At 42.0% G+C, this 20,693-nt stretch overlaps 1 protein-coding gene across 6 annotated transcripts in view; it reads right to left on the bottom strand.

The window, feature by feature from the left end:
- LRP1B (LDL receptor related protein 1B) overlaps nucleotides 1-20,693 on the bottom strand; it is a 2,177,452-nt gene that overhangs the window by 979,207 nt on the left and 1,177,552 nt on the right. For all 6 annotated transcript variants that reach the window (XM_082262163.1, XM_082262161.1, XM_082262165.1 and 3 more), the window contains exon 17: nucleotides 16,849-16,974. In XM_082262163.1, coding sequence (XP_082118289.1) covers nucleotides 16,849-16,974 — 126 coding nt within the window. The remainder of the gene's footprint in view (nucleotides 1-16,848; nucleotides 16,975-20,693) is intronic.

Genomic DNA, 20,693 nt, shown 5'->3' with positions numbered 1-20,693 from the left:
GCAGTGAACAAAATCCTTTGTGGGGTGCAGTGAACACAATCTTTTTGGGGTGGAGTGAACAACATCCTTTTTGGGGTGCAGTGAACAAAATCCTTTTTGGGGTGCAGTGAACAAAATCATTTTTGGGGTGCAGTGAACACAATCTTTTTGGGGTGCAGTGAACATAATCTTTGTGGGGTGCAGTGAACACAATCTTTTTGGGGTGGAGTGAACAACATCCTTTTTGGGGTGCAGTGAACAACATCCTTTTTGGGGTGCAGTGAACACAATCTTTTTGGGGTGCAGTGAACACAATCTTTGTGGGGTACAGTGAACAGAATCTTTGTGGGGTGCAGTGAACACAATCTTTGGGGGGTACAGTGAACACAATCTTTGTGAGGTGCAGTGAACACAATCTTTGTGGGGTGCAGTGAACACAATCATTGTGGGGTGCAGTGAACTCAATCTTTGTGGGGTACAGTGAACACAATCTCATACTTCTGAAGGTTTGAGGGTGCTGCCTGTTCCATACTCCCCCTACTCCTCATCTAGCCTTTTAGGGGTACAAACAATAGTAATTGGGGCCTAGTGTGGTTGTGTACGTGTGATATACATACACTTTTTTGGGATCATATTTTCTATTCCGCTATTTAATCAAAAACCTTTGGGGATCAGTTAAATTGGGGGATAGTCTGTGTTGGTACGTGTGAGAGAGATCCACCTTTCCAAGTTGTTGGGGTTCATCTCATACTTCTGAAGGTTTGAGGGTGCTGCCTGTTCCATACTCCCCCTACTCCTAGCCTTTTAGGGGTACAAACAATAGTAATTGGGGCCTAGTGTGGTTGTGTACGTGTGATATACATACACTTTTTTGGGATCATATTTTCTATTCCGCTATTTAATCAAAAACCTTTGGGGATCAGTTAAATTGGGGGATAGTCTGTGTTGGTACGTGTGAGAGAGATCCACCTTTCCAAGTTGTTGGGGTTCATCTCATACTTCTGAAGGTTTGAGGGTGCTGCCTGTTCCATACTCCCCCTACTCCTAGCCTTTTAGGGGTACAAACAATAGTAATTGGGGCCTAGTGTGGTTGTGTACGTGTGATATACATACACTTTTTTGGGATCATATTTTCTATTCCGCTATTTAATCAAAAACCTTTGGGGATCAGTTAAATTGGGGGATAGTCTGTGTTGGTACGTGTGAGAGAGATCCACCTTTCCAAGTTGTTGGGGTTCATCTCATACTTCTGAAGGTTTGAGGGTGCTGCCTGTTCCATACTCCCCCTACTCCTAGCCTTTTAGGGGTACAAACAATAGTAATTGGGGCCTAGTGTGGTTGTGTACGTGTGATATACATACACTTTTTTGGGATCATATTTTCTATTCCGCTATTTAATCAAAAACCTTTGGGGATCAGTTAAATTGGGGGATAGTCTGTGTTGGTACGTGTGAGAGAGATCCACCTTTCCAAGTTGTTGGGGTTCATCTCATACTTCTGAAGGTTTGAGGGTGCTGCCTGTTCCATACTCCCCCTACTCCTAGCCTTTTAGGGGTACAAACAATAGTAATTGGGGCCTAGTGTGGTTGTGTACGTGTGATATACATACACTTTTTTGGGATCATATTTTCTATTCCGCTATTTAATCAAAAACCTTTGGGGATCAGTTAAATTGGGGGATAGTCTGTGTTGGTACGTGTGAGAGAGATCCACCTTTCCAAGTTGTTGGGGTTCATCTCATACTTCTGAAGGTTTGAGGGTGCTGCCTGTTCCATACTCCCCCTACTCCTAGCCTTTTAGGGGTACAAACAATAGTAATTGGGGCCTAGTGTGGTTGTGTACGTGTGATATACATACACTTTTTTGGGATCATATTTTCTATTCCGCTATTTAATCAAAAACCTTTGGGGATCAGTTAAATTGGGGGATAGTCTGTGTTGGTACGTGTGAGAGAGATCCACCTTTCCAAGTTGTTGGGGTTCATCTCATACTTCTGAAGGTTTGAGGGTGCTGCCTGTTCCATACTCCCCCTACTCCTAGCCTTTTAGGGGTACAAACAATAGTAATTGGGGCCTAGTGTGGTTGTGTACGTGTGATATACATACACTTTTTTGGGATCATATTTTCTATTCCGCTATTTAATCAAAAACCTTTGGGGATCAGTTAAATTGGGGGATAGTCTGTGTTGGTACGTGTGAGAGAGATCCACCTTTCCAAGTTGTTGGGGTTCATCTCATACTTCTGAAGGTTTGAGGGTGCTGCCTGTTCCATACTCCCCCTACTCCTAGCCTTTTAGGGGTACAAACAATAGTAATTGGGGCCTAGTGTGGTTGTGTACGTGTGATATACATACACTTTTTTTGGATCATATTTTCTATTCCGCTATTTAATCAAAAACCTTTGGGGATCAGTTAAATTGGGGGATAGTCTGTGTTGGTACGTGTGAGAGAGATCCACCTTTCCAAGTTGTTGGGGTTCATCTCATACTTCTGAAGGTTTGAGGGTGCTGCCTGTTCCATACTCCCCCTACTCCTAGCCTTTTAGGGGTACAAACAATAGTAATTGGGGCCTAGTGTGGTTGTGTACGTGTGATATACATACACTTTTTTGGGATCATATTTTCTATTCCGCTATTTAATCAAAAACCTTTGGGGATCAGTTAAATTGGGGGATAGTCTGTGTTGGTACGTGTGAGAGAGATCCACCTTTCCAAGTTGTTGGGGTTCATCTCATACTTCTGAAGGTTTGAGGGTGCTGCCTGTTCCATACTCCCCCTACTCCTCATCTAGCCTTTTAGGGGTACAAACAATAGTAATTGGGGCCCAGTGTGGTTGTGTACGTGTGATATACATACACTTTTTTTGGATCATATTTTCTATTCCGCTATTTAATCAAAAACTTTTGGGGATCAGTTAAATTGGGGGATAGTCTGTGTCGGTACGTGTGAGAGAGATCCACCTTTCCAAGTTGTTGGGGTTCATCTCATACTTCTGAAGGTTTGAGGGTGCTGCCTGTTCCATACCCCCCCTACTCCTCATCTAGCCTTTTAGGGGTACAAACAATAGTAATTGGGGCCTAGTGTGGTTGTGTACGTGCGAGATACATACACTTTTTTTGATCATATTTCCTATTCCGCTATTCAATAAAAACCTTTGAGGATCAATTGAATTGCGGGATAGTCTGTGTCGGTACGTGTGAGAGAGATCCACCTTTCCAAGTTGTTGGGGTTCATCTCATACTTCTGAAGGTTTGAGGGTGCTGCCTGTTCCATACTCCCCCTACTCCTCATCTAGCCTTTTAGGGGTACAAACAATAGTAATTGGGGCCCAGTGTGGTTGTGTACGTGTGATATACATACACTTTTTTTGGATCATATTTTCTATTCCGCTATTTAATCAAAAACCTTTGGGGATCAGTTAAATTGGGGGATAGTCTGTGTCGGTACGTGTGAGAGAGATCCACCTTTCCAAGTTGTTGGGGTTCATCTCATACTTCTGAAGGTTTGAGGGTGCTGCCTGTTCCATACCCCCCCTACTCCTCATCTAGCCTTTTAGGGGTACAAACAATAGTAATTGGGGCCTAGTGTGGTTGTGTACGTGCGAGATACATACACTTTTTTTGATCATATTTCCTATTCCGCTATTCAATAAAAACCTTTGAGGATCAATTGAATTGCGGGATAGTCTGTGTCGGTACGTGTGAGAGAGATCCACCTTTCCAAGTTGTTGGGGTTCATCTCATACTTCTGAAGGTTTGAGGGTGCTGCCTGTTCCATACTCCCCCTACTCCTCATCTAGCCTTTTAGGGGTACAAACAATAGTAATTGGGGCCTAGTGTGGTTGTGTACGTGTGATATACATACACTTTTTTGGGATCATATTTTCTATTCCGCTATTTAATCAAAAACCTTTGGGGATCAGTTAAATTGGGGGATAGTCTGTGTTGGTACGTGTGAGAGAGATCCACCTTTCCAAGTTGTTGGGGTTCATCTCATACTTCTGAAGGTTTGAGGGTGCTGCCTGTTCCATACTCCCCCTACTCCTCATCTAGCCTTTTAGGGGTACAAACAATAGTAATTGGGGCCCAGTGTGGTTGTGTACGTGTGATATACATACACTTTTTTGGGATCATATTTTCTATTCCGCTATTTAATCAAAAACCTTTGGGGATCAGTTAAATTGGGGGATAGTCTGTGTCGGTACGTGTGAGAGAGATCCACCTTTCCAAGTTGTTGGGGTTCATCTCATACTTCTGAAGGTTTGAGGGTGCTGCCTGTTCCATACCCCCCCTACTCCTCATCTAGCCTTTTAGGGGTACAAACAATAGTAATTGGGGCCTAGTGTGGTTGTGTACGTGCGAGATACATACACTTTTTTTGATCATATTTCCTATTCCGCTATTCAATAAAAACCTTTGAGGATCAATTGAATTGCGGGATAGTCTGTGTCGGTACGTGTGAGAGAGATCCACCTTTCCAAGTTGTTGGGGTTCATCTCATACTTCTGAAGGTTTGAGGGTGCTGCCTGTTCCATACTCCCCCTACTCCTCATCTAGCCTTTTAGGGGTACAAACAATAGTAATTGGGGCCTAGTGTGGTTGTGTACGTGTGATATACATACACTTTTTTTGGATCATATTTTCTATTCCGCTATTTAATCAAAAACCTTTGGGGATCAGTTAAATTGGGGGATAGTCTGTGTTGGTACGTGTGAGAGAGATCCACCTTTCCAAGTTGTTGGGGTTCATCTCATACTTCTGAAGGTTTGAGGGTGCTGCCTGTTCCATACTCCCCCTACTCCTCATCTAGCCTTTTAGGGGTACAAACAATAGTAATTGGGGCCCAGTGTGGTTGTGTACGTGTGATATACATACACTTTTTTGGGATCATATTTTCTATTCCGCTATTTAATCAAAAACCTTTGGGGATCAGTTAAATTGGGGGATAGTCTGTGTCGGTACGTGTGAGAGAGATCCACCTTTCCAAGTTGTTGGGGTTCATCTCATACTTCTGAAGGTTTGAGGGTGCTGCCTGTTCCATACCCCCCCTACTCCTCATCTAGCCTATTAGGGGTACAAACAATAGTAATTGGGGCCTAGTGTGGTTGTGTACGTGTGATATACATACACTTTTTTTGGATCATATTTTCTATTCCGCTATTTAATCAAAAACCTTTGGGGATCAGTTAAATTGGGGGATAGTCTGTGTCGGTACGTGTGAGAGAGATCCACCTTTCCAAGTTGTTGGGGTTCATCTCATACTTCTGAAGGTTTGAGGGTGCTGCCTGTTCCATACCCCCCCTACTCCTCATCTAGCCTTTTAGGGGTACAAACAATAGTAATTGGGGCCTAGTGTGGTTGTGTACGTGCGAGATACATACACTTTTTTTGATCATATTTCCTATTCCGCTATTCAATAAAAACCTTTGAGGATCAATTGAATTGCGGGATAGTCTGTGTCGGTACGTGTGAGAGAGATCCACCTTTCCAAGTTGTTGGGGTTCATCTCATACTTCTGAAGGTTTGAGGGTGCTGCCTGTTCCATACTCCCCCTACTCCTCATCTAGCCTTTTAGGGGTACAAACAATAGTAATTGGGGCCCAGTGTGGTTGTGTACGTGTGATATACATACACTTTTTTTGGATCATATTTTCTATTCCGCTATTTAATTTAACTGGGCCTCCATGCGAGACCTGTGTGCCTTGTTGCGCTGTTTTGAGTACTCCACCAACATGGCCAGTGGCAATGACGCCGTTCTCAGCTTAACTATCCCACTTCTATGCCTCCTTGAAAAAACAATTCGGGCGATGATGGAAGAGGATGTGGCACAGGATGAGGAGGAGGAGGAGGATGAAGAGGTAACATTTCCAAGGCTTTCAGGGCAGTCATTCGCAAGGGGCTCCGAGGGTGGGTTCCTGCACACGCAAACGCCAGGGACGCAATTGTCCAGCAGGGGCACAGTTCTGGAGGATGAGGAGGATGAGGAGGAGGAGGAGCTGGAGGAGGAGATGGAACCATGTTCACAGCAGGGTGGCACCCAGGCCAGCTCATGGCCATCACTGGTGCGTGGCTGGGGGGATACAGAGGACACGGACGATACACCTCCCACAGAGGACAGCCTTTCGTTGCCTCTGGGCAGCCTGGCACACATGAGCGATTACATGCTGCAGTGTCTCCACAACGACCGCCGAGTTGCCCACATTCTAACTTGTGCTGATTACTGGGTGGCCACGCTGCTGGATCCCCGTTACAAGGACAACGTACCGTCCTTAATTCACTCACTGGAGCGCGATCGCAAGATGCGCGAGTACAAGCGCACGCTGGTAGACGCCATGCTGCTGGCATTCCCATCTGACAGCGGGGCCACAGTGGAAGCACAAGGCAGAGGAGGAGGAGGAGGAGGTCGCCAACGCAACCAGGGCACCGCCAGCACCTCAGAAGGCAGGGTTAGCATGGCCGAAATGTGGAAAAGCTTTGTCAGCACGCCACAACAAACAGCAGCACCAGCAGCTCAGATGGAACGTCTTAGCAGGAGGCAGCATTTTACCAACATGGTGGAGCAGTATGTGTGCACACGCCTACATGTAGTGAATGACGGGTCTGCCCCCTTCAACTTCTGGGTCTCCAAATTGGGCACATGGCTTGAGCTTGCCCTTTACGCCTTGGAGGTGCTGGCGTGCCCTGCAGCCAGTGTATTATCTGAACGGGTATTTAGCACGGCTGGGGGCGTTATAACAGACAAGCGCAGCCGCCTGTCCAGAGACAATGTGGACAAGCTCACGTTCATTAAAATGAACCAGGCATGGATCCCACGGGACTTTTCCGTACCTTATGCAGAATAGCAATGGATACCGACCTTACCCACCCATTGTTCCATTTTTGCTCTTTCTCACTCTTTTGGGGTGTACCCTCATTTAAAATTTTTGAAAAGAAGCAGTGTTGGCTACCTCGTCCTCCTCCTCAGGGCCAGATTAATGTAGGGGCTATTGGAGCTGCAGCTCCAGGCCCCTACCTTTTATATAGGCCCCGGGTTGGCCATATTCACTGTTACCGCTCTTCTGTCACTTGTAAACACAGAAGTCTGGCTTCTATGCTCGCTTCCCCAGGCAGCACCCTCAGAACCTCCCCACACAGCGTGAAGGCCGGACAAGGAGGGACAGTTGGCGATGCATGGATGTGTTTATGGGCTTCAGAGACAGCATCCCATGTTGAATTAGGCATGCATGGCTGCACCCTTCCTCCTCTGGGTGCATGGCAAGGCACGGCCCTTAAGGCCCTTCAAAATCCTCAGCACCAAGCCCATGATGCTGTTAATCCGGCCCTGGTCCTCCTCCACCGCCGCTTCCACCTACACCGCCCATAGGTGTGCGCAGCCTATTGCATTAAGGTGTGCACCCCAAAGTTGAAATACACATGCATGTGTTTGCCAGCAGGGAGAGTAATGTATCGGGGCCATGTACCTGTAGGCAAGGAGAAATAGAGCAGAGCAGGTCCCAGGGAGATCTTTCCCATCTCCTCACTGGCAATGCTATGTGCCCTAGGTGATTAGGGTGTGCCCAGGCACACCCAGCACACCCTGTGCGCACGCCTATGTCACCGCCACATCCACCACCACCTCAACCTCCCTCCTACTCCATATGGGCCTCGTCCTTCAGAGATGAAGAAGAACATTGTTTTATTTTTCTGTTTTTTTTTTGTTGTTTTAAGTTATTTCCCTATCCACATTTGTTTGCAGAGCACTTGCCATGCTCTTAATTACGTTTTGCTGCCATTTGCAGCACTCTAGCCCTTTCCTTTGGTGTTTTAGAGCCATTTTAGTGCCTTAAAGTTCGGGTCCCCATTGACTTCAATGGGGTTCGGTGTCCGGGAAAAGTTCGGTAAAAGTCCGGGACACGGACCCGGACTTTTTTTTAAAGTTCGGCCGAACCCGTCGAACACGGACATCTAGGTGTCCGCTCAACCCTATTTATGATGCTTAAAATCACTCTGCCCTCTAAGCCCTACCCGGGTCAAGTAGTATTGTGGTGTGGCAGCTGCTTTTCTCTTTTTTTTTCAACCTCTATTTCTTTTTTTAATTTAGTAATCCTGTCAATGGCACACTTCCTGTCCTGGGGTGATAACGTTTACATTCTGTACCTGTATTCATGGAGGGGCAGCATTGTCACCCTAGGTTGCTCTCCTGATTTGGACTACAAACATGTCCTGTTCTATTATTATGTATTATACGGGGATAAGGACAAATCTAAAGAAAGTGCAAGTATTCTGCCATCCTTGCAAGATAAAAAATATTTTCTGTACTTGCTAAAAATGTTCTTGAAAATAGAAAACTATTTCAACAACCACATCTAAGGACCAGTAAACTACAATGTATTACATTTATGTTCTTGGTTTTAGAGATACTTTAAAATCCAGCTTTGGTGACAATTATGACGTCCTCTATAGGTAGAGTACAATGAGTGAGCATAACCACCAGGGATATGAAGTGTATTATTCAAAGGATTACCAGCGAAAAATACAGGGAAAAACCTGAAAAAAATTGCAGACATCTTATCTAAGCAACAATAAACTGCACTATATTATCTTTATATTTTGGGTTTTTAGATGCGCTTTATAGTCTTGAATAATGACAGCAAATGGGCATTATAAATCCAGCTTACAATTCCTTGGCAAGTGTAAATGTTGGGTGAGTCTGATTCAGCCTTTTATGAACAGACCCCACTGTGATTTGCCTTGTCTGAAATCTACCTAATAAACAAGGTTTATACCTTTGTCATCCATAACCTTCTCCACGGCAAACCAATCATCTAGTAAGTACACTACGGGGAGCCGTTTTATCAGTCAATTGGTCAATTATTAATCATGATGGAAGGTGAAACACATTTTGCTTTTTTCTTTAGCTGTTAGTTTATAGCAGTCAACGCTCCATTATTATTAATATTATTATAAATTTTTATTTTTTAATACAGGTGCTTGAATTAACAAAAGCTGAAACCCCTGGTGGTCCCAAGCTTGGCACTGTTATTTACTGGAGGTCATAAAACAGACGGCCTGAACCACGATGAGCGTTGCCTGTCTGCACAAACGTCAACAAACTTTTGCAAATTCATCTTTGAATCATGTAGTGTAAAAATGTCCCACTAATGGGGGTTTATGAGCTTTTCCACATCTAATTGCTTGCTCAGTACAAATTGCAGCTCCTTTGGCATGTTTTATCTTCGATGATAGAGAACTGCTAGGTAATTAATTTCCCGCAAAGGATAAAAACAATTAACCCCTGCCTCGCGGACTCAGCTCATTCCAACGGAATAAAGTCAACGTTTTTTATCCGAATCATGGGCGCCTTACTGAGATTTGCTGAGGATCCCATTGCTGAGATAACACCAGTGTTTCCAAGGGCAAGTCATTTTAAATGATGGCTTGATCTGTGCAAAAGTTTTAATAATATATAAACGTATGAATGTTTCAGGAACTTATAGGAACAGAAGATATTTTAAATGAAAGTATATAAAAAACCTGATGACTAAAATCTTATATATGCTCACGATATTAAAGTAATTCCAAAAGTCTGCAGCTTTCATTGACATTTCCAGGAGCACCTAATTCTAAATTATGGGTTTGTCTGTGCAAAGGTTTTGATAATATATAAATATGTGAATGTTTTAGGAACTTATAAAAACCAAAAATATTTAAAAAGAAAGTATATGTAAACTCAAATCACTAAAATCTCATTAAAGTCTAAGATGTTAAAATCATTTAAAAATCTGCAGCTTTCATTAAAAAGAAATTAGGCTGGGTTCACATTAATGCAAATTGGATATGGGTTTCCCCGCATCTAATTTGCATGACGGGAGACTGTGACCATCTCTCAACGGAGACAGTTCACACAGTTTCGGGGCGGCCGCAGTCCACACTGGAATAGGGTTCTGAGTTGGCTCAGTTTCAGGTCCGAATTCAGGCAAAAATTTGGACCCGATTAGTACCTGAACAAAAAACAGGGACGCACTGGTCCCTCTGCTGCGAGCCGTGGCCGCAGCTAATGTGAACCTCGCCTTATTGTTAATTTATGCAGAGCTATACAAACTACAGTATTCATTCACATAAGTCCCATCCTTCAAGGAGCTACCAATCTACGGGACCTGCTACCTTACTCATATGCATACACATACTAGGGCCAATCACCCAACTAGCATGTTTTTGGCGTGTATATGAAGAGTATGCAAACTCCATGCTGGTAGTGTCCTGGTTGGGATTTGAACTGAGGTCCCTAGTGCTGCAAGTCAGAAAGGGTATCCACTTAAAGCGGTAGTACACTTTTTCACCTGCAAGGCAATATCATAATGTGCAAGTACGGGAGCGGCACACACATCACCGGCTGCTGCTCGCAAGAATATCTCCTAAACAGTACACGTTTAGGAGATATTCATTTCACCTACAGGTAATCTTTATTATAAGCTTACCTGTAGGTAAAAATAACATTCCAGGGTTTACTACCACTTTAACCATACTTTAAGGTTTACCCCTCTTTATGAGCAGGCCATTTTTTGTGATACAGCACTGCGTTACTTTAAATGACAATTCCGCGGTCGTGCGACGCTGTACCCAAATAAAATGTATGTACTTTTTTCCCACAAATAGAGCTTTCTTTTGGTGATATTTGATCACTGCTGTGGTTTTTATTTTTTGTGCTATAAACAAAAAAAGGCTAACAATTAAAAAAAAAAAAAAATATATATATATATATATATATATATATATATATATATATATATATATATATATTACTTTCTGCTATAAAACATTCCCAATAAAAGAAAAATGTAAAAAAATCTAATTTCTTCATCAATGTACCCCATCTGTGCTGGTAATCAGAGCATTGTTTACCAGTGCAGACCCTTGGGGGATGGCACTAGAGCCACTAGAGATTGCCCACCCATGGCCACCAGGGATGCCCACACATGGCCACCAGGGATGCCCACACATGGCCACCAGGAATGCCAATCAGTGCTCAGGGAGTCTGTTAGTGCCCTCCTCATCAGTGCTGCCCATCATTGCCATCTATCAGTGCCACCCACCAGTGCCCATCATTGCCATCTATCAGTGCCACTCAGTGCCCATCAGTACCACCTATCAGTGCCCACCAATGCTGCATATCAGTGATACCTATCAGTGCCACATATCAATGTCCATCAGTGCTGCATATCAGTGCCGCCGATCAGTGCCCATCAGTGCTGCATATTAGTGTCTCATCATCAGTGCTGCATATTAGTGCCACCCCATCAGTGCCACCCCATCAGTGCCACCCCATCAATGCCTCCTCACCAGTGCCAGCTAGTGCGGCATCATCAGTGCTCATGAGTGCAGGAAAAAAACGTATTTATTTACAACAATTTATAACATAAACAAAAAAAAAATGTTTCTGTCTTTTTTTATTTGTTTAGCAAAAAAGAAAAAACATTGCAGTGATCAAATACCACCAAAAGAAAGCTCTGTTTGTGGGGAAAAAAATGACATAAATTTGGTTTAGGTACGGTGTTGCATGACCACGCAATTTTCATTCAAAATGCAACAGCTCTAAAAGCTGAAAATTGGCCTGGGCGGGAAGGGTGTGTAACTGCCCTGTATGGAAGTGGTTAAGGGCCCATGTTCAAATACTTCCTATATAGGTTGTTCACTTTACAAGGGAAGTTGCACCTTGCAAGGGAATTAGCCCCAGAGCTTAGTGAATGTGGTGAAGTTTCACTTTGCAAAAAATACCCAACACATACCCAATCAGGTGCAAAAGGAAAAAAAAAAAAACAGCATTTTTGCTTGCACGTGATTGGATGCTGGAAGTCAGCAGAGCTTTCCCTTATTCCTAAGAGCTAGGATAACTCCTTTGCAAGGTGCAACCTTCCTTGCAAAGTGATCAGCCTATTTGCCTTTAGTAAATCAACCCCACTGTGTTCTGGCAAACTAAACATCTTTCCTTTTTGGTTTACGTCCACTTTTAACAACCAGGCTAGTTTTACATGATATAAAAGCATCAATCAGTCTCTCTCCATCTCTGCCGCTCCTTCTCTATCTCCTTCTATCTCCGTCTGTGTTTATCTGTTGACGCTATGTTCCCCAGTGCTTTACAAAGTACACTTCACCATTCAGGTCAGTGTTTGTCCCTGTACAGCTTGCAATCTTATGTTCCATTCACAAACTTCCAGACTTGTACAAAGACAAAAGGGGCTTAACATGGACAAAAAGTTATAACTTCTCCTAAAAAAGTTCTCTCCCCCCATCTCCTACATATTCTGCAAACGCTGTAAAAAACACAGATGTGTGTACTTGCCTAGTTTTATTCCAATATGATCGTGTGATCCTGCAGCTATGGCTCCCCTTGTCTTTGTAAGTAGCTACTGCAGAGGAGGGAGCTGCGTGATCATGTGACTTGGAAAAAAGGGACATTTGCAGATCTGTTTTACATTAGTTAGGCAGGATAGGTAGGAGAAGGAAGGAGAGAACAAGTTAAGAATAGTCATAAGTAAGGTTCTTCCACTTTACCCACTTAAGGACCAGGCCCATTTCTGACACTTGTTGTTTACAAGTTAAAAGCAGTATTTTTTGCTAGAAAATTACTTAGAATCCTCAAACATTATACATATATATATATATATATATATATATATATATATATATTATTTTTTTTTTTTTTGCAGAGATCCTGGAGAAGAATATGGAGAGTGTTGCAATACTTTATGTCACACCGTATTTGCTCAGCGGTCTTACAAGCACAATTTTGAAATAAATAAGTAAACAGTAAAGGTATGCACACTTTTTTTCTATAATGTGAAAGAGAATGTTAAGCTGAGTAATTAGATACCCAATATATCATACTTCAAAATTGTGCACGCTCATGGAATGGCGACAAACATTGGTACTTAAAAATCTCCATTGGCGACATTTTTAAGGAAATAAGATTTCACCAAACAGAGCAGCCACCAGCAACATTTCTCATTCTATGTAAGTACCATCACTTGTGCTGATTAAAAAAAAGAACATATTTAACAAAACTTAAGCTTTAAACCATCTTTTTTTCCAGTCCTCACAGCACTCAATAATGGCAAATGAAATCTATTGGATCCCTAGCAAAATTATAACAGAAGACCATCAAAAAGCCAATAAAAATGTATGACATGTTCTGAGTAAGCAAAGTTCCCAATTATTTCAAAAAACATGAACATAGTTTAAATGAGAAAAATAAAACTCAATTTATTTAAAAAAAAATGATCTATGCGATATCATCCTAGTTGGATGACCTAAGTCTAACCCAGAACAATTTGTGGTCTGCAGTGATTTGTTGAAGTGTAAGCTGGGTTTCACGCTAAGAAGAAAAAAGACGTTAAGTACATCTCTCTATTTGCTATTATGGTTATGTCCTCCAAGTGCGGCCTTTACTTCCATTTTCTGCCCACTCGTGTAAAAGGGTTCCATGGTGGTGCTGATAAAAACTGTCTTTAGAAATTATTGTCAACAAGAGAAGAAAAATGATTATTATCTAAAAGAAAACCACAACTAAAACACCATAAAATGTGATGTTTTTCAGCACTCAGATGTGTGAAACTACTGAGTGCTTAACACACTCTATTGATTTGTCCTCTGGAGTAATGGGTACTTTGTTCTTTTAGCACATGGAACCAGGTGCACTGTATCACAATCACCTAAATTGGACATAGGGAAAGCAGTACAGGAGTTCTGATAGTCATTACAGTCAAAGAGAATTTCAACTCTCACATGACTTTAATGAGGAACCTAAAGTGAATCTCCGCTTTTTCTATGCACATTAAATTTTTTTTAAAAAAACGTGCAATGGTGGGGGCCTTAGTGTTGGGCTGCATAATCACCACAAGTTCTCTTAACCCATTCATGCTTGGACATGGTTCCCTCAGTCACAATGAGATCCTCTCAGCCCAGGGCTGGTTTGGGACTTTAGATGATCCTATTACTTTCCCCTTCACATGAACTCACCCCTTTAGACACCCAGATGGCCCTGACCAGTATTGTCAAGCTGTGCTTCCACATACCCACTACAAGATTTACAGTAATGAGTCCCAAAGCAGCCCAAACTAATAAAAGCCTGTTACCAAGAGATATTTCCAGTAGAGGTTAGGAGAAGGAGGATTCCAGAAACCGAAAACCTTTTCAATGCTTTACTTGAACAATCAGCCAAATCCATATATATTTGTTCACAATCAACCTGGTCCCAAGTGATGGCACAATACTTAATTTCAAACAGTCATTAGATAAGTGAGGAGAGTGAATGTGGGTGGAGTAAGGCCCCTTTCACACTTGCGCAACCTAAAAGTTGTGCAATTTTGCCGCAATTTTTTGCTGCAATTTTGCCGTGATTTTTACGCAATTGGATTTTAAGCAATGCCTGTGTAATCTTGAGGTCTCTGGACCTCAAAACTCATCAAAGTTGGACCAAAGTAGTTCAGGGACCACTTTGAAGTTGTTGCACAGATATTAATGGTACTCATTGGAAATCATGGAGTACGACTTGTCATGCAACTTTGCAGTCCCAAGTTGCAGGAAAAATCACACAAGTGTAAAAGGGGCCTAATCTATACTTTTACAGGGGTTGTCCACAGTCCTGCATCTCTCCTATCCTGCTTTCCCCCAAGAGGGAGCTCTAACAATATTCCTTATAGCCTATATTCTTGCTGTAGCTTGGCCCTCAGCTTCTTCCCACGAGGAATCTGTGGCAGCTCCCCACTGAAAGTATTTATAATCTAGTGCACTACCCAAGATGCCCCATAGCTGGTAGGAGCAGGACTGGCATTAACTCTAAGTACCCAGTGCTTACCACCTACTTATGGTGACCTCTATTGGCTCCCACAGCACTTACACTGCCTACTGATCCAAGTGATCCAATAGCACCATCTTGTAACCAAAAAGGAGAACTACTATTTCCCCTTTGGTGGTCCTTACAGCTTGGACAGCAAAGCTCTCATGTAACACTCAAGGGACAGCTGCATAGGAAGTGGATTGAATAATGATGGGTAATATTTGACCCAAAAGATGAGTGGTGTTGGATCAGGGAAAAGTGAATGATTTTTTTTTGGACTGTTGGATGTAATTAAGTATTGCAGTTAGAGATGCTTTATCATTTTTCACCACAATGGGGCACTGACTTTTTTTTTTCTTTAAAACCTACAGCTGGGCTTTAATGCAGACCATCACAGCACCATCTAATCACCTTCTTTTTGCTCCCACACCACTATATGCAGCCACCAAAAGTAAAAGTGTAAGCTGTGTAAGCTACAAGTCCCTTTATTTTTGCTTACACAGGGCTGTGAACTCTTGAGTGACAGTGCTGCCACATGGGTGAGACACATTCATCTTCATACTTGGATGCGTTAGGTATTTCCTTTGGCTCCCACTGCTTTATGGTGTCTGCAGGAACCAGGAAGAGGTAGCTGACGCCCTATGGTGCAAACAAGGTAGATGGTGGCGCTGGACAGGACCTGCAGCAGAGCAGCAGGGTGAGAGAAGAGGACAACTCTGGATCCTCTGGGCTTGTAAACATACATATTATTACAGCACAAAATATCACTAAACATTAGTGAAAAGCAAATTTGATTTGTTTTGAAAAAAGTAAAGTTCCTCTTTAAAAACCATCTTAATGTCACCTTCCCCATTAACTCCAATGCATGTCACAAAAATAGCAAAATCTCCACATTTATGCTATCAGTTCAGGGAGCCGTGTCACTCTTGCTTACTCTGCATCTCGGGTCCCAGTTCCATCCATTGCCCACAATCACTATAATTGAGTCTCACTCTGCTTTTTAGATCATTATACTATACATTATGCAGAAAGAACATTGGCACAAGAGGAGAAAATCTGACTGGCAGTGACTGAGCCATGTACCCTAACTTTCGCACACCTTACAGAGCTGCCCACAGTTAATGCAGAAGGGTGAAGTGAACTGGTAGATGACTCCACCAAGCATTTATAGGAAAATAAGACCTTTATTAAAAAGGGGTGCTTGTGAAGATCCTTATTTTCTTATAATTGTATAATTGCCATCAACTAATTCACTACAAAACCCTGCATGAACTGTGGGAAAGCCCCTAGGGAGTGTGATGAATACAACACAACGTCCCCAGGTACTCTAACCCATCACTGTAGGAGCTAACCAGAGCTGTAGGATATCACTGGGCTGTTAAGAAGTTCAAAGACCCCTTACAACCAAAATACCAGTTTTTGGAAAATTCTGCCATGAACATTTCCACCATGAATTCAGGGAACTTAAAACTCTTGGCTATGCTCTTCATTACTTGGCACCTCAGGTCCCATTTCCACCTATTGCCCACAATCACTATGATTGGGTCTCACTCACTTGTTGGATCCTTTTACTATACATTATGTAGAGTGCAGAAAGAAGATTGACACATGAAAAGGAAATCTAGCTGTTAGTAACTGAGCCACACACTCTAACCTTTGCACACCTTACAAACCTGCCCACAGGTCAGGCAGGATGCAGGAGTGAATTGATAGACGGCTTCATCATGCAAATATGAGTGCAGATCCTTCTACAATACAACTTCCCTAGGTAATCTAACCCATCACTGATGGAGCTGCCCACAGATGCCCACATCTGTAAGAAATCATTGGGCTATGAAGAACATTATAGACCTCTGACAGCCAAAGTACCAGTTTTGGAAAATTCTGTGAAGGCACACTGCATCTAAATCCAAACAATAGCTTTAAACAGTACGAAAAATGATGTGTTTGGCTTCTCTGAATTCATTTTTAAGCGTAATCTCTTTATCATCGGTGCTACTTGAGTGTGACAAGCTACAGTTTCATGCTGTGTACAAAGAGTTGCTCACACATCTTACCTGAGCAGGTCTCATTAAATTCGTCTTCATTATTTCCGCAATCATTGGCGCCATCACAAAGCCACCTCTTGGGAATGCAGCGGTTACTCTGGCACTTAAATTGATCTCCCGGACAGCTGTGGTTCACTAGCAAAACAAGAAGCCGCAAGTGAAAACACTTAACATGCGCTGCTTGCAAATGAGCCCGGCTCCAAAATAATGCATGTAAATGGGGCTCCAAAATTATAGCGCAATGAGGGAGCATGTCAGATAGCATTTATTTTTATTAACAGATGAATAAAGAGCTAAATGAGTTTTTAATGGTATTTTGTTCAAAAGAAAATGAATGCTACTAAGTCATTTGTCAACACTGAGATAAGCTTTAATTCCAGAAACAATGGCTCATAATTTTTATATTGTTAACAACCAAATGGTAATCAGCTTTTTAGTGATTCATGTTCCAGAAAGTGATCTTCCAGTGGCAGTACTCAGCATAATTGGCTTTTGCGCAACTTACGTTAAACATTTATTTTTCTCAACAGTTTTGGTCCTAATACAGTAAATAATGAACTGCGCTAAAAGAAAGTTAACCTTTACAGAGAGTAAAGGAAACCATTCATCAGTTCTTGCCTCTAGAGCTTGCAATACCCATTCCACAGCCATAAACAGTACACATTGTGGCTGATTTGTAGGGAATCTGTTGTAAAAACAGGTAGTATGTACCAACTTCAAGCAAACAGGTCCCTGAAGGACCTGCCACCATGTTGTTCAAGTCTGAGCCATTGCCTAATTTTTTTGCAAAATAAAAAACTTAGTCAAAAGGGATTTCGGGATTAAAGTGTATCTAAACTAAAGAACAAAAAGATTATTTATTTCAGTTTACCAGTCCTTAGATGTGGTGATTGTATTCATTTTCTTTTACTTTTTGTTTTTGTTTTTTTGCTAATTTTCATCTGGTGATTCTGCCAGTAACACACTTCCTGTCCTAGTGTGACTTCACTTACTGAATCTATGGAGATGTAGCATTGTCACCCTAGGACAGGACTACAGAAACCTTCCCCCTCTCCTTTTCTCTTCATAAATAAGGAATGTGAAGAGAGTGAGAGCACCACAATTATATTATAAGTCCAGTAGATTTTTATTTTGTATGACAAAGTGAATGCATTTTGGGGAGCTAATCGTCCCCCGTCATCAGGGCTGTGGGGCAGGATAATATAAAATAAGATAAAATGAAGATCTATTTATGTAAGCACATTTTAAAGCCCTCCTGTCTGTGGGCAGAGGCATGCCATTGTCACGTATAATAGAGGGACAGATACCTTCTGTTGTGTGTTGAGGAGTTTGAAGTGCAACTGTGGCTGGTCTCAGCTGCTGTAAATATTTCCCCTATTTCCTCCTTATTTCTGACTTTAGGGGATTGGAGGACCTTAATTGTGAAGAGCATTGACAAGCGCTTGATTTATTCTTCCTGGAGAAGAGACGCCTGAGAGGGGACATGATAGCAATTTACAAATACCTCAACGGTGATCTCGGCATAGAACAAAAACAACTCAGTCGCAAGGAATGCATGAGGACACGAGGCCATACACTGCGATTAGAGGGGAAGTATTTTAACCTTAGGCTACGCAGGGGGTTCTTTACAGTAAGGACTACAAGACTATGGAATTCTCTGCCACAAATGTAACTATGTAACTATGTAATGGTATATATAACTGACCAAAAGGGACCAAAAAAAAATACTCTTGGGGTTTACATACTCTTAAATACAAGTGACCTCACCAAGGGGTCCTTAAGTTCTCTAGACAGCTAGCACTTAAAGGGTGCTCTGCAATTTACTTGGGCAAATCGAAAAAAACATCCATATTTTGGATGGGCAGCCAAAGCCTCTCCATGGCTGTTAAATCTCGAGGGGAATCACAAAACTTCTTATTTTTATATATAAAATGGTTAGGGGTTAGAATCCCCTCTCTATTTGTCATGGTGTAAGATTCTGGTACCTTCGGTAGCCTTCCAGCCCATTTCTTCCGCATTGCGTTCCACCATTTAGGTAGGTGGAACGCATATAGCTACCTGTCCCTTTAATTCTCATGAAGTCATCACTAGGCGCCGCTCTGAGCGGCTATTTCAATCGCCGGCTTTCACTCACAAGGTGTTCGTGCAAACCGCTTGTTATACAGCGTTGTCTGACCCTGCCGAAGCCTCCAGCTATTTCCCCAGTATCTGGATAGACCGGAGTCTCGCTACATGATCCTGTATCTCGCTACTGATCCTGTATCTCGCTACCTGATCCTTATCTCATTACCGGACCCCTCATCTCTCTAAACCAACTAGTGATAAGTACCCCACAGGGGATTCCTTCCTATCAACTTACACTATCTACTCTTGCATACTAAAGACTGTTGCTATCTGTGCATTACTATTTCTATCATCTGCACTGTTACATAGATTGCTAGCTCTTGAGTCTACTACCATCTATATCCTTGCACTGAGTTAGCAATTCCTGTACACTTCATCTGCTGTCCCCTACCACCTGTTATTTGTACATGATTGCTAACCTATCTGCATACTATCTATCACCATCTGCTAACACTCCTGAACATTACTATTGAGTGCCTATCATTGCTATCACTACTCACGCCTGTCCTTTCAGCACATCACCTCTATACTATCGTATACAACCTATCACTCCAGGAACATCTTATCTGAGTGCCTGTATATTTGCATGCTGAGGCAGGCTGGGCCACAATGATGAGTCTGGAGAGTTGGATATGCTGATTCAACACATCTCTACACGACTACTGAGTGAAAATTCTGCAGCTGCAAATCCAGTTCACTAAACAAACGCCGGAGCGTTACACCTGGTGACCACTGCTTGCTTTTACAGGAAAAAAATTCCAAATTTTGAGTTGTCACCAGAATAGCGATTGAAGAAAAATCTTCCAATAGGGACAGTTGATCAGATAAGTTAGCACGGCTTTTTCTTGCTCTGGGAAAATGTCCTCTCGTTCTATTTTTTTAATTTTTGTAGGTCAAGAGATAAAAGGAAATCTAATGGTTTTTAACCACTGCCTATTTTATAAAAAAAAAAAAGATGTTAAATTTTGGATATATTTTAAATATATGTATTGTTAGATACATTTTAAAGTCAGTTGTGAAGGCACATTAGGGAAAGTGTTCCATGGATTTAAGAAAGCATTCAATGTTTTCAATGGCACCTTAAAGAACGTGTTCTATGGCAGCCATTCCCAGCTCGAATTATGCTAAACTGGCTTTAAAGTAAAATAAATATGCAGATGCTATGGGCAAAATCTTTAACTGTCCATTTCTATAGTAAATTCTATGTGACTCAATTGACCAGCATCCTATCAAACTTTTTACATTTTATAACTTTGTAATTATTTCAACAACACTTGAGAATCCAGACGTTTGAGCTGAACAATTAGTCTGGCGTTTATAAATCTTTCTCATTAATTTTCATTGCTTCTGGAGCTGTGTGTCACAAAAATCGGGTTTATGATCTGTTTGACCTTAACAGTGCTGAATAAGATACTACAGATAATTAGGCCTGATACACAACTTCTCAATAAACACGGGTTATGGCCAAAGGTCACACTCACAATGTCACAGGCTCTTCTATTTGCTGGTGTAAGAATATCTAGTAATAATGATGAACATGATGGGTGATAATTACAATTATTAGTGGGAGTATTAAAGTGGAACATTTAAAATCTGAACTCCAGAGAAACATATAAATATATATCTACTGATTTGTAATTCTTCCCAGTAACGTTTGTGATCCATACATCTCTGCTAGACAGCACACTACGAAGAGTGACACCACCTTTGCTGTTAAAGTCATGGAATAC

This window comes from Pelophylax lessonae (genome assembly GCF_965119305.1).
Source record: "Pelophylax lessonae genome assembly, chromosome: 6".
Lineage (NCBI taxonomy): Eukaryota > Metazoa > Chordata > Amphibia > Anura > Ranidae > Pelophylax > Pelophylax lessonae.
Note: the sequence above shows the minus strand (reverse complement) of the source record. Positions and strands in the feature narration are given on the sequence as shown.